Here is a 14,992-nt window from a genome sequence, read left to right on the forward strand (position 1 = left end):
ATAAGAATTACTAAAATTCGGAAAATGTCTGCCATGGAGATTTTACCTCTTAAATATTTCTCTAATATCTCTCCTTCGTTATCCCTGTTTTAACAGTGTGCTATCAACCATCTTTTTTACCTGAACTTTTTTTAAAATGTTTTCTTTTGAAATATTTCAGCTTATAGAAAATGAGCAGAAATAGTATAAATACTCCAGTAACCCTTCATATTCAAGCAACTGTTGATTTAAGGGGTAAAGATCTCATGATCCTTTACCCTAAGTCAACATGTATTTTCTAAGAATAAGCATAATTTAATTAGCTAATGAATTTCAGGAAACAAACCTTCTTCTTAACCAATATGTAAGATTGTCTTCCCCAATTTAGACGAAGAGCAACACATACACACTTATATACACAACCATTGAGTCCGTTTTTGGATTTTGTTCCTGAGAATAATATTTTCTAGTTTTTGCTGTCTTTTGGCATATTTGTAGTCAAACAGCAAGTGCTATTGTGAGTTGTCAGTAAATGCAGTCTGAAAACTGCTTAGAAAATTCCCATTATTAGAATTCATTTTGAGCTGGCTTTTTAACAGCCCACAGGGCCTCTGAATGCAAAATAAAGAAACAAAGTAAGAGGTTGGACTCCGCAAGTTCCCTCTTCCACAGTTTTATTCAGTAAAGTTACTGCTGGGAATCCATACAGAATCCTGGAACCTTCAAACATCTCTGACTCCCATAAGCCTTGAGAAAATGTGAAGGTGTTTCACTTTGTCACAGCCTTTCTGAGGGTTATGACAAAAGACTGAACGATTTTATGGTTTCCCCATCTCATTCCCCTTCCAGAATGTTACCTGGACTTTTTAAAGGTGGGGTGTTTTTTCTTCCTAACCACCTCTCTCCCTGCTCTCTTTGTCTTTTTTTTTTTTTTTTTTGGTCTGCCCTCAAATACAGTTTCTACCCTGCTCTCCAAGAGTTCCTTCAGAAATTAAAAATTGATCATACTTGCTTCCCTACTTAAATCTTTCATGACTAGCCCCTTCATTCTTAGGATAAAGTTCTAACTCCAAGACTCCTGGCCCACTAGAATCCATTATCCAGCTTGTACCCCTCCGGCCACATCTGTCACCATTTCAGCCTCAACTCTGACCCATAATAAGCACATCAAATTGTTACGCATTGTTTGTGTCCTGGCTCCTGCTGTCCCCTCTCCTTGGAAAAACTGATCCATTCAGACCGGAATGGGTGTCTCCTCTCTCCTGTGTTGTCTCATGTACCTGGTACACGTCTCTCTCACTGGACTGCCATATTGTTTTACAGTTATCCATTATGTTTCTGACTCCCCAGTTAGAGAGTGAGTGAGTACCCTGAGATCAATGATGTACATTTTAGTGTTTGTGGGGCTCAGTATAGCGCCACACATTGAATGGGTAGTCAGAGTAGTGCTTATGTTTTATTTTTCAGTTATCTATGAGTTGACATTAAGAAAAATCATCAGTAATGTTATGTAACCTCTGGTCATATCTAGAACACTTCACATATATCTGATTTGTGTGTGTGTGTGTGTATGTGTATGTCCAGGGAGAGGGACAATTTTTATTCTCAAGTATCCGCACAGTGACTATCTGCCTAAGAAGAATTACTTTTCAGCCTCTCTAGTCTTACTTTTACTTCCCAAGCTCTTTATTTTACATTTATATTCCTATAAGAATAATTTAAGAAATATATTTCTATGGATAAAAGATAATTTTTTTCTTATAATATTCTTATAATATTCTTTATAAACAAAACTGTTTCCATTTATTATAGTTTCAAGCACCAAACAGTTAACACTAACATCAGCTCAGTATTATCAGTTTGTATATTTTCCTCTTTCACTTAGCAGTTTTTTTACCTTTTTGGGGAAATGGAAATCAGGTAAGTTTATTGCAGTGCTGTTTAGTCATGAAAAAAAAAAATCCAGGACAGGAGAACACATGTGCACTTGCTACATTATAATTTAGGAGTGACCATTTTAAATTTATGAATATGTTTCAGTATTTACTAAATTATATATATTGTTTTAGGTGAAATGAGCAAAAATGTAGTCATTGCAGAGCAGGAGAAAAATAAAGAACATTGTCCTGAGGATATCGACGATAAGTTGTCTGAATCAACAGATGATGAAGGTGAGGATACCAGTGATGAAGATAAGGAGGAAGACAGCAACCCTAATAAGGATACTCATGCCCCATTAGAGTTAATGACAGAAGTAAGTTTTGCTTCTATAACTCAAAAAACTGAAAAATATTAAAATAGCTAAATAGTATATAGCCTTGAAAACTAAAAAAATAGTTAAAATATCCTTGCCCACACACAGATGCTTACCTGATTACTCATCTTTGTTACTACTTTCATGAGGGTAGAGATGAGAGAATATTCTGGCAGTGACTCAGATTATTCTGGTAAAGCCAGAAACAGGAATAAGAGAAGTTTTGTCATAAAACTGTCCAAAAACCTCTTTTAGAAAAACTTACTACTTACTGGGTACCATGCTAGTTACTTGGGATATTTAGAGATAAATAAGAAAGACATGTCTTTACCCTTGAGAACTAACAAATACTATGTTATCTAATGCAATTTATAATATTGTGCCAGTAGAGATGTTCATAAAATTCTCTGGGAACAGGGAGTCCTGTAATTGAGAAATGAAGCAGGAGAAACAGGGGGTAAAGGAAGGATTAAGAGGAAAAGACAAGAGCGGAATCTTAGAAAGTGAAAGGAGGAGGGACATGTAGGAACTCATTTGGTAAACAAAATGGCATTCCTGGCATAGGACATAGCATTGTATGTGTATATCACACATGTACAGAGGGTGTAAGAAGGGGGACAGATTGTAACAGCAGAGAAGAAACCATGAACTTGAACACATAGCCTTAGAAATTTCTCAAATAAAATACATAGGGAAAAAAAGGGCCATTAGTGACTTTGGGGAGACTATTGGGTGGTCTAACATACGTATAATTATAGCCCAGATAAAGCAAGGGACCCACTATGTACAAGTAAAACATGTGACAACAATAATACAAAGGATGAGAAGGGGGGAAATGAAAACTCACTGTTACGAAGTTCTTCCTGTATACGTGAAGTTGTGTAATATTAATAAAAGTTAGACTCTGATACCACAACATGTGAGGTAAAACTGTTTTGTCCTCCATAGAATTATCAGTAAACATTTGTGAACAGTTTTTGCATGTGACGTTTCAGGCCTCCATGCTTTTGCTGTTTCCTATGTTTTGCCAATGCTGTTTCCTATGCCAGGATTGCCTTCTTGATTTGTTTACCAAATGAATTCCTACATGTAAGCCTAGTGTACATGTAAATAGTTCAGAATGTCACACGTAAGCAAGAACAGTCCCCCAAGTCTAGTGTCCTTTTTTTTAAATAAAAGCTATCCAAATAATAATGGAAGATTGGTCAATTAGGGAATCTAAGTAAGTAAAAAAATATGTAATAATGTTTAATTCCATGGGGAGAAGATGATCATGATATGTGGTATATTTTTTATGTTACTGAATAATTTTAGTTTTTGTAAATATATATGTGTTCCTTTATGGAAAAAAAATACTAAAATGAGGTACATGGAGATGTTTAAAACAAACATCTCTGTGGGCTTCCCTGGTGGCTTAGTGATAAAGAAGCCATCTGCTGTTGCAGGAGACACGGGTTCAATCCCTGGTCCAGGAAGATCCCACATGCCACAGAGCAGCTAAGCCCGTGCACCACAACTCTTGAGGCTGTGCTCTAGAGTCCATGTGCCGAAATTACTTAGCCCACGTGCCACAACTACTGAGGCCCGCGCTCTCTAGAGCCTGTGACCAGCCAACAAGAGCTGTCGCAATGAGAAGCCCGCGCACCGCAGCTAGAGAGTAGCCTCCATACACTACAACTAGAGAAAAGCTCATGTAGCAACAAAGACCCAACACAGCCCCCAAAGATAAATAAAATTATCTAGAAAAAAAATTCTCTGGATGGCAAAAATACAGATGCTGTTTAATTGGGGACAGGGTGTGTTTATTTAGCATTTAAATTTCCTACATGCAACAGATGAACCTATTTGCAGGGCAGGAATAGAGCTGCAGATGCAGAGAACGGACCTGTGGACACAGTGAGGAAGAGGCGTTGGGGTGAATTGGGAGGCTGGAATTGACATATACATACTACCATGCATAAGACAGATGGCTAGTGGGAACCTACTGGACAGCACACACAGCTCATCCCGGTGCTCTGTGGTGACCTAGAGGGATGGGGTGGGATGGGATGAAGAGGTGGAGGGCGGTCCAAGAGGAAGGGGATATATGTATACATTTAACTGATTCAGTTTGTTGTACAGCAGTTTGTTTAACATTGTAAAGCAACTATACCCCAATAAATAAGAAAAAAATTTTATAACACATAGAAAAATATGTGTTACAAAAACAGAAATACAGACCAATGGAACGAGATAGAGGTCCCAGAGATAAACGCACACACCTATGGGTAACTTATTTTTGACAAAAGAGGCAAGAATATACAATGGGGCAAAGACAGCCTCTTCAATAAGTGGTGCTGGGAAAACTGGAGAGCTCCGTGCAAAAGAATGAAATTACATCCCTACCTAACACCATACACAAAGATAAATTCAAAATGGGTTAGACCTAAATGTAAGACCAGAAACTATTAAACTGTTAGAGAAGAACATAGGCAGAACACTCAGTGACATAAAGCAAGATCTTCTATGACCCACCTTCTAGAGTAATGGAAATAAAAGCAAAACTAAACAGGTGGAACCTAATTAAACTTAAAAGCTTTTGCACAGCAAAGGAAACTACAAACGAAGTGAAAAGACAACCCTCAGAATGGGAGAAAATAATAGCAAGTGAAACAACTGATAAAGAATTAATTTCCAAAATATACAAGCGGCTTATACAACTCAATATCAGAAAAGCAAGCAATCAAAGTGGGAAAGGGACCTGAGGAGACATTTCTCCAAAAAAGACATACAGATGGCTAACAGGCACATGAAGAGATGCTCAAAATCACTCATTATCAGAGAAATACAAATCAAAACTACAGTGAGATACCACCTCACGCCAGTCAGAATGGCCATCACCAAAAAGTCTACACATAATAAATGCTGGAGAGGGTGTGGAGAAAAGGGAACAGTCTTGCATTGCTGGTGGGAATGTAAACTAATAGAGCCACTACGGAAGACGGTATGGTAAGACTCCTTAAAAAGCTGGGAATAAAACCACCATATGACCCAGCAATCCCACTCCTAGGCATATATCCTGAGGAAATCAAAACTGAAAAAGACACATGTACCCCAGTGTTCACTGCAGCACTGTTTACAATAGCTAGAACATGGAAGCAACCTAGATGTCCATTGACAGATGAATGGGTAAAGAAGCTGTGGAACATATATACAATGGAATACTACTCAGCCATAAAAAGAACACATTTGAATCTTCTAATGAGATGGACAAAACTAGAGCCTATTATACAGAGTAAAGAAGTCAGAAAGCAAAATATAAATATCATATACTGACACATATATATGGAATCTGAAGAGATGACACTGATGAATTTATTTTCAGAGCAGCAATGGAGAAACAGACATAGAAAATAGACTTATGGACGAGGTAGGAGGAGAGGAGGGAGAAGGGGAGATGTATTGAGAGAGTAACATAAAAATTTACAATACTATATGTAAAACAGATAGCCAATGGGAATTTGCTGTATTACTCAGGAAACTCAAACAGGGGCTCTGTGACAGGCTGAAGGGTCGGGTGGGGAGGGATATGGGAGGGAAGCCTGGGAGGGAGGGACATGGATGTACCTATGGCTGATTCTTTTCAATGTATGACAGAAAACCACAAAATTCTGTAAAGTAATTACCCTTCAATTAAAAAAAAATTTTTAGTATGTTACTTTATACCAAAATACAATAAAATAGTAAAAGGAAAAACAGATGGGATAAGAACAATCAATATTGGAAAATATTGAAAATACATAATTGTATTGTCATATAATTATGGACTAAGTTCACTTTTATGGACTAATAATTATGCATATAATTATGCATACATATAATTATGGACTAATAAAAGCTGTATCTGAACGTAAGGGATATTAAAGTGTTCGTGTCTTTGCCAGTTGAATCAAAGTATTCTCAGATTGTTCGATAGTGTGTGCACAGTGTGGCTGTGGCAAAACAGAGGTGAGATACTTGCTCTGTGGCCCTGCCACTAGAAGTGCTTAAATATTCTTCACTAACTGATCGATTACAGACTCACTCCTGGAAAAACATGTGTAAAAGTTAAAAGCAAAAGAGTTAATCATTAATGGAATATTTTCTAGGGAGTTTATAACTGACATTTAAATTCTCTGTAAAACTGCACAGCTGAAGAATTTCTTAATGTTTTCCAGTTCCTGAGAGCAGAAATGGGCCACGACTACCATCTGGCAAAAAAATTATGTCAGATGAGTAAGTACAAAATACTTCTCTTTTCCCAGTCTTCTCTTTTTTCTAAATACACTCCCTAATATGTAAGATGGTTTGATTATCATATAGCTAGTGAATTCCCTTATAGTGTCTTGGTGAATCCTTGATAGTAAAAATTGGTATAAGGACTAATTTAAGTTAGAATTCTAGAGTAACTTTGAGTGGGATAAACTGACAAGGATGCCATTAGAAGGTATGTCAAAATCATTAGCTTCATGACAATGGGTTAGTAACATATGTCTTTAGTTTCAAAGAAATGTCATGTAGTAAAACAAGCCTTCCTTAGAAGTGAAGTCGCTCAGTCGTGTCTGACTCTTTGTGACCCCATGAACGGAGGAGCCTGGTGGGCTACAGTCCATGGGGTCGCAAAGAGTCGGACACGACTGAGCAACTTCACAAGCCTTCCTTAGCATGCAGTTATTCCACAAATATTTGAGTTACCTACCTGCCACGCTCCTCTGTCCATGGGATTTTTCAGGCGAGAATACTGTAGTGGGTTGCCATTTCCTCCTCTAGGGGATCTTCCTGACCCAGGGATCGAACCCACGTCTCCTATGTTTCTGAATTGCAAGTGGATGCTTTACCACTGAGCCACTGGGGAAACCTTAATAAAAATTTTAAAAATTGTGTGCCAGTGCCGCTGTTTAGGCATTGGGCAAATAATCCCACACTTAATCTAGTGACAGACAACAAACATTTAATTATCATGTCATAGATAATAGGTGCTATGCAGGAAAAGGGAAGAAGTAGAAAGCTCTGGGAGGAAGCAAAGCAGTTTTAAGTAAGACGGTCCAGGAAGGCTCACTGCAAGACTAGGGGAAAACCCTTGGAAAAGTTGTGGAAATGAGTCCTGTCATCTGAAGAAAGTGTGTTCCAGTCAGGACTAATAGCAAATATCCGATAGATGAGCGTGCCTGACCGAGAACAGCAAGGAAGGCAGCAGAACCGGAGCAGATTAAGCCAGGGGACGTGTGATAGGAGATGAGGTCAGAGAGCTAACAGGTCAGGGACCATGCAGACTGCAGAGCATCTTTCTACAGCTTAAGGACCTTGGCTTTCTCTCTGAGTGAGCAGAGAAACCACTGGATACTTATGAGTAGGTAAATGATATGAACCACCTTACTTTTCTACCTGGGTTTTAGTAGTTTGACTCGATGTTCAAAATGGTGGTGGTTTTCTTTGTATTTAAATAAAGAGAGGTTTGGGAGATTTGCTGAGTTTCTTAACTCTGTGGGATGATGTTTTCATCAGCTTTGAGGATTTCTTGGCCATTAATTTTCAAAGATCACTTCTGCCATATTCTGTCCCTTTCTTCTATTCCTGGGTCTCCAGTTACACACAAATTAGATTTTTTTCCTTGGTGTCCCACATGTGTCTTATACTCTGTTTTTTCCATTTCCTTTTATTTCTATGCTTTAGTTTGTATATTTTCTGTTGACCTGTTTTTAAGTTAGTGTATCCTATCTTTTGCTGTGTCCAGAGTGCTGTTAAAACTATACAGTGAATTCTTCATTTCAAGGATCTCATTTTCCAGTTTTAGAAAGTCCATCTATGGTTGAGAAAGATTCCAAGTCTCTGTCAAAATCCATAATCTTTTCAACTATTTTACCCATCTTTTTCTCTTTGTTAGTCTTAGTTATTTTAAAGGAGAAAATGACAATTCTACTATTAAACTTTATTAATGTCAGGTCTTGAAATATTAACTATTGTAGACCTGTTTTATGGGTAAAATCTTTTAGTGACAATGTGGTGTAGGGAAGTGGGGTCTACTCTTCCCTGCCTCACAGAGTCCCCACTGTGGATACAGTACTTCCTAAGTACTAAGCTAACTTTTAAAATTGATTTCTTAAGTACATTAACACTACCTATTTTATATCCAGAATAATTTGCCTTGTTTAATCCTTTCAGGCACTTTTGACCTTTAGAACCATCAAATAAAATAGTTTGATCAAAACTATTTTTGGTGGCCCACAAACATAGAATTTCCAATCCGAAAGAATCCTTAGAGAATCATGTCCAGTCCTCCCTTTTTATAACTAATGAAACCGCAGCAGAGAGGTTAAGCGGCATGTGTAGCCCCGCTCAGGGAGCAAGTGACAGAGCTGGAGCCGGAACCCAAGCCTCCTTTACCCACAACTGCCTTTTTTCTCTGTGTGGCCGGTACAGAAAGGAGTGATGCTCTAGCTCTGGCTCCCAATTCTCTGAGTTTTTCTTGGGGAGTCTAATTGTAGGAAAATGTGTATATTACTTTTGTTTTTATAACTATCAGTTATTTTAGAAAAGCCTCTGGCTGAAGCTTATGAAATATAGACACTGACATGACCACATTTGTCAGTGAGTCTTGGCTGTTAGCTCCACAATGTAAACAGTAGGTGCTCAATAAAATGCTTATGGGCCTCAGTAAATGCAGTGCACATGCATTAGGTGCCAGGTGAAGATGAAAAAGTTCAAACTGATCTATCTTAATGGGATTATATTCCGTTAAAAACTCCCTCCCTTCCTTTCTTCCAGCCAATATACATTGAGCACTAACTCTGTACCAGACAGTATGCTGGGAGCTGGAGAGAAAGCAGAAATCAGACCATACCTTCTAAAGTGCTCTAAACACTTCTGGGGTTGACATCAGATGTGGTTTGGTGTGGTTTGCACCCTTACTGACTGACTCATTCAGTAATACTGTTTACTCTTTTCTACCCATGGCAAATAGTGGTGCCTCTACAACTGAGGGTTAAATTCTAGGAAAGGATGCTATGGAGGGTCCTAAGATAGGCACTATTTTCCAGGGAGCCAGATGAGAAAGAATTGCTCTCAAGAGGAAGAAGAGGGAAATGTGGGCAAAAGGGCCCAGAGAATGGGGGTAGAGCACAGGGAGTAAAAAGTAAAATTGTCTACCCCTGATGCAGATTGCCAGACAAGGACGTGAAATGAGAGAAGCCCAGGTTGTGCAAAGCCAGGCAGACTGAAGGAAGAAGGGAGAGTTGTAGACTGTCTCACGGAAAAGAAAGTGCTGTTTCTTGGATGCCAATAGGAACCCTTGGCTGAGGGCTGCCTAAAGTCCCTCTCTGTGTTCAGAGGAATAGAACAAATTTTTTTCATCTAGCATGCACCCAAAAATATTATATATAAATTCTTAGAGCATAGATATTATTTTCTAAAATTTATCACATGATATTGAATATTGTCCCCTGTGCTATACACTAGGACCGTGTTGTCTATCCATTTTGTATATAATAGTTTGCATCTACTAACCCCAAACTCCCATCCTGTCCCTCCCTCACCCCCTCTCCCCCTTGGTAACCACAGGTCTGCTCTCTACAGCATAGATATTCTTTTGTCCCCCCATCTTCTAACATTTCCACAGAACAATCCACCTTTCTCTATGTATATATATTCATGTTTGTAAATTTACTCATGTAAACATAGATTATGTATTTACTTTTTATGTTTTTATATATGTATGTATTGAGCACCTACTATAGGAACATTCTTGCATACAGTTTTTAATTCTTACAGCAGTTATGTGGGGCAGATAGGATTAACCCTATTTTACTAATGAGGAAAGTGAAGGTAGCATGGAGCATTGATTTACCCAAAGTCACACTGCTTCCCAATGGTAAAGCTAGATCCTAAGTCTGACTTGAGAGCCTAAGATTTCTTGCTATATTTCCATTTCTTCATTTGAATAATAAGCTTATATTTCTGGTCAAGCAGGCAGAGACTTGAAAAAGAGGTGCTTTTGTGAATCAATTGGATTGAAATGGCTCCTATATATTGACCAATATGTATTTTTATTTGTGTCTAAGGCAACTAATTTATATGAAATAATACATCTTTGTCCCTTCAGAGGTGTCTTACAAATTCACTGTCTTGAACAGCCTCCAGTTCCTGGTATATTTCCTTGCCATGCAATCATGGTATGGTCATTTGTATCTTTACTTGGGTGCAGGGCTTCCCACCCTGCATCCCAGGTGCAAATGGTTTCTTTTCTTTTTTATCTACTCTTCTAAAACTTTTGCTGGTGAAGGCTTGGAAAAGTGGTTTTGAAATGAGACTAAAAGTCAGGAATACCAGGTACTTTTCTTAGTTCATCTCATGATTGACTGTGAGATTTCCTGTCAGTTTTCCCATTTCTTGGTCTCTTTACTTTCAGCTGAGTCATCTCAGGGTGCCAACACTTCTGCTCACAGGCAGTCTGAGATTCTACAAAAATAACATATAAGCCTGGAAGACCTGTTTCATCAATTATAATACTTTTAAATGTTTAAGAATAATGGCCTGAAAACCAAAATGGTTCTCATCATTATGCATCTAACACAAAAACAGACATAGCTTCAAAAGAGGGTTTCTATAAAGTTTTCTATTTCTTTTTCAGTAAACTAAATCACCCTTTCTTGGGGTATAATTTTATCAAGGCATAAAAGACTGCTTCCTACTCAGTCATCTATATTCATTTATTCATTATTTTTTTAATGTTTTGAGGTCTCCCGCTCTGTCAAGTACTCTCTTAGAGTTGCAACAGTGAACAAGACCAGCGTCCTGTCTACCCTAAAATCACCTGTCATCTGAGGGCCTTAGAGCCCCATGGAACTCAGAGTTTGCCCCACCCCCAGCCCCAGCTCCCTGCCCCAGCCCTTCAGCTGGAAGGGAGCATCCGCTGCACATTTAGGAAGGAACCAAGCCTTTCACCAGGCCCAGAGTCACTCCAGGAAAACTAATAATCAACATTTATTCAGTACTTACCATGCAGCAAGGACTAAACTAAGTACTTTGTCTGTATTATCTCCTTTATTCATCAGATATCCTGATGTGATCAGTAGTGTTACTATAGATAAGGGAACTGAGGTACAGAGACATTAAATACTTTCCCCAAGGTGACCCAGCTAGACAGTGGCAGAACCAGGATTCTCATCTGACAGTCTTTCCTCAGGGTCCGTACTGGCCTCTGCTTATGGGCCCAGGTTGGAAAACAACCCCAATGGCATGTGCTAAGGGCTTCTCTTGCCTTTTTACAAACCCTAGTGACCTGTCAAAAAGTAAAAAAGAGTTTTTTATTTATCACCTAGGATGAATAGGGGGGCATCCCTGGTGGCTCAGTGATAAAGAATCTCCTGCAATGCTGGAGACCTGGGTTCGATCCCTGGTCAGGAAGAACCCCTGGAGGAGGAAATGGCAATCCATTCCAGTATTCTTGCCTGGAAAATCCCATGGACGGAAGAACCTGGTAGGCTACAGTCCATGGGATCACAAGAGTTGGACATAACTTAGCAACTAACCCACCACCACTGGGACGGATATTACAGGGCTGAGTTTCAAAGAAGATACTTACCCTCACTCTGAAAATTGACAACTGCCAGCAGTTTTTGTTAAACCATGAAAATAGCTGATCCCATACTCTCTTCCCATGGAATAATCCTAACTCCAGCATGAAATTTTCTAAGTTGTGTTCCAGGGAATATTAGTTCAAGATTGCTTAATAAATATTCCACCAAGAAGGATTCCAGGGGAATAATAAATTAGGGAAGCCATATTCTCTTCTCTGTAAGATACATACTAGTTCTGAGCATATTAATGGCTGTGTAAAATCCTGCAGTTGCTCCTTACTGTAAGCTTTGATTAACTTCATTTAACCTAGTTTCCCACATACATATTAACATCTTAAGAAACTAGTGTCTCAAGGAGCAAGTTGGAGAAACTCTGCTCTAGGAAGAGGCTTAACCTCAGAGAAAGATTTAGACTGCTAATGATAAGCATGTTTTAGTTCAAGTTAAAATGTGTAAAAAGTCACTTTTATTAAAGCCTTAAAACATGTATAAATACCCATAGAACCCTTAAAAGCAGGTTCTGAGCAGGCACACACTCATGCTGACCCAGACTGACAGCACATTGTTATGTTAGCGGTTTAGAAAATAAAGACATTGGCTTAGTGTGTCAGGATGAAAGTCACATGGGGTGAGGTCCTCTGAGCCACAGGGGCCTAGTTGAACCATCCCACAATTCTCACTCTTAGCCAGACAAATAGCACACTTGATGTTTCAGTGCCCCCTGGGGGCCATCAAGATATTACACAGAAGTCACAGCATTCAGTGGCTGATGCAGAATAATGAATACGCCTCAAGGCAGGTAATCACGGCAGAGAGAGATTTGTAGAGCAGAATCTGAAAAAATAAGTTAACTAGTGTAGAAAACTCTGAAACAAAAGGTATAAAGCTTTCTGGCTTCTAGGACATTGGTAACATACCAACAGGCCTTAAAAATTCTATTGATTTAGTCCAAAGGAGAGGACACATTCACATAAAGGATCAGCAAAAAGGAATAAATAGCACTTAAAAACAATGGATCCTAGGAAGAGGTGAGAATAGTGTAAGTAGGTGATGACTGGGTGTCATTAGCAAAGTCTCCATGTATTTATTACAGGATTTGTACCTTGTTTGGGGAATGATTATAGTCAAGAAACAGCATGGCTAACGCCTTTGAGGGATGTCTCACAGTGATGGAGGTTGCATTTTTTGGACAGGTGGTAGAAAATATAATGAGGATTATTTCCCTTGCAAAGTACCTAAGATAAGTAGAGCATTTTCTCTGCGCTTGGATGTTCCTGTGGTATAATTGTGGGTGTTTTTGCTTTGTGCATTTTCACTTAACTGATTGACAGTTTCAGTCTCATACTGAAGAGGTTGTTTGCTGAAGCACTTTGAATGTTAATAACACGCATTTTGTTGTCCATTTGCAGTCCTAATCTATGAACCAGAAAATCCTGAGGCCAAGGAGTTTTTCTCACTGATTGAAGAAATGCTGCTGATGGGTATGCCAGTAAAAATATGTTCTTTGTACCACTGCTTTGCCCCTCAGCTCAGTTCTCACATTCTAAAACTATGTCTCTCTTGATGGAGGGGGAAACAAGGAGGATTATGATTTTTCAGGGTAGAAATATTAAGAAATATTTTAAACAAGTCTCTTCCTTTCTGTGGCAGAGAAAGCACAAAATCTTGAGGAAGAGGATGACGAGAGTGAAGACGACAATAGTGAGAGTGAAGGAGGGAGCACTGAGGATCCAAGCGAAGAAAGCTCTGATGAGTGTGAGGATGGGTGACGACAGTTGCTGCTATAGTTTAATCTTCATGTATGTTCATTACTGTATACTGTGGAAATATAAAGAAGAGAGCTGCATTTCAGTCTAATTGTTCTTTATTTGGCATAGCGTTCCTTTAATTTATCCATATTAGGTTGAGCTCCTTCTTAATAGTTAGATTTCAACTCAATGTGAGCTACTCAGAAACGGAAATAGTCATTGAAAACACTTAAAAGCACTAACAATGTGCCAGGTACTGTTGTATACACATTAATTTGTTGAATCCAACAAAACCATGCGAAGAACACTATCATTGTCCCCATTTGACAGATGAGAAAACTGAGGCACATAGAGGGTGGATCATTTGCCCAGCATCATATCCCTGTTGATCAGTAGAGCCTTGATTCTTATACGAACATTATGACTCCAGAAGCATACTCCTAGTCCCTACCATGTCCAGGCGGTTTTATTTATATCACTTATTTCATGTTCTTTACAGCATGTATCAGTACCTGAAATTCTTATTTGCTTTTTTTGAGTTTTTATTTGTACTAGAGTATATTTGATTTGCAATGTTGTTTTAGGTGTACAGCAAAGTGATTCAGTTATTCAGATTCATATACCTATTTGTTTTTTAGTTCTTTTCCCATTTAGGTTATTACGGAGTATTGAGCGGAGTTCACTGTGTTTATGCAGTAGGTTTTTGTTGGTTATCAGTTTTAAATACAGTAGTGTATATATATGTCAATCCCAAACTTCCAATTTATCCCTCCCCCAACTTGTTCTTTTTATCTTTTCCCTTCTTGTCAGAAAATGTAACCTCCACATAAGCAGGACTTTGTCTTTTTTACCATTATATCACTAGCAACTGGACAGGTGCCTGGAAAATAACGGGATGCGTATACCAAGTGAATGAGTGAACTGAAAGTGAAGGACAACGTTTATATTCTTTCTTAAAACATTTATAAGATTTTATTACACTTTTATGTATCTGTTACATTATTTTTCTGATTCTGTATTCCTTGATGAATTTCTGCCACCTTCGAACTAGGTTATAAGGTAACTGAGGTAAAAATGAGGAAAATATTCCTAAATAATTTGTTTTGAGTGTGCCCATCTGATTTGGGGCTAGGCAGTTTGAGTTTTTATTCTTATATCAGCACAATATCATGTCATATCCAAAATGCTTGAAGCATAATTCATTCTTTGGGCATTTTGTAGCATGCTAACATTCAGAGGAAGAAATCCTGCTGCACCATTTTTATAGAACTGTCTGAAAGAAGTAAAGACAGGTATGTATAATCATCTAGTTGCATAACTAGTTGGATAGCACCGCAGGGCTGGCTGACAGAGACCACAAGAACTGCTTGTTCTTTTCATTTGTAGGTTGTTTGTTATTCCTCCTATAACCACCACCA

The 14,992-nt window shown here is 38.5% G+C and overlaps 1 protein-coding gene across 9 annotated transcripts in view; it reads left to right on the top strand.

The window, feature by feature from the left end:
• ERICH2 (glutamate rich 2) overlaps nucleotides 1–13,620 on the top strand; it is a 35,388-nt gene extending 21,768 nt beyond the window's left edge. For all 9 annotated transcript variants that reach the window (XM_065927898.1, XM_065927900.1, XM_065927902.1 and 6 more), the window contains 4 exons: nucleotides 2,049–2,233; nucleotides 6,430–6,487; nucleotides 13,236–13,307; nucleotides 13,477–13,620. In XM_065927898.1, coding sequence (XP_065783970.1) covers nucleotides 2,049–2,233; nucleotides 6,430–6,487; nucleotides 13,236–13,307; nucleotides 13,477–13,595 — 434 coding nt within the window. In that variant the 3' untranslated portion in view covers nucleotides 13,596–13,620. The remainder of the gene's footprint in view (nucleotides 1–2,048; nucleotides 2,234–6,429; nucleotides 6,488–13,235; nucleotides 13,308–13,476) is intronic.
• Nucleotides 13,621–14,992: the final 1,372 nt, after the last annotated feature.

This window comes from Muntiacus reevesi, chromosome 3 (assembly GCF_963930625.1).
Source record: "Muntiacus reevesi chromosome 3, mMunRee1.1, whole genome shotgun sequence".
NCBI lineage: Eukaryota > Metazoa > Chordata > Mammalia > Artiodactyla > Cervidae > Muntiacus > Muntiacus reevesi.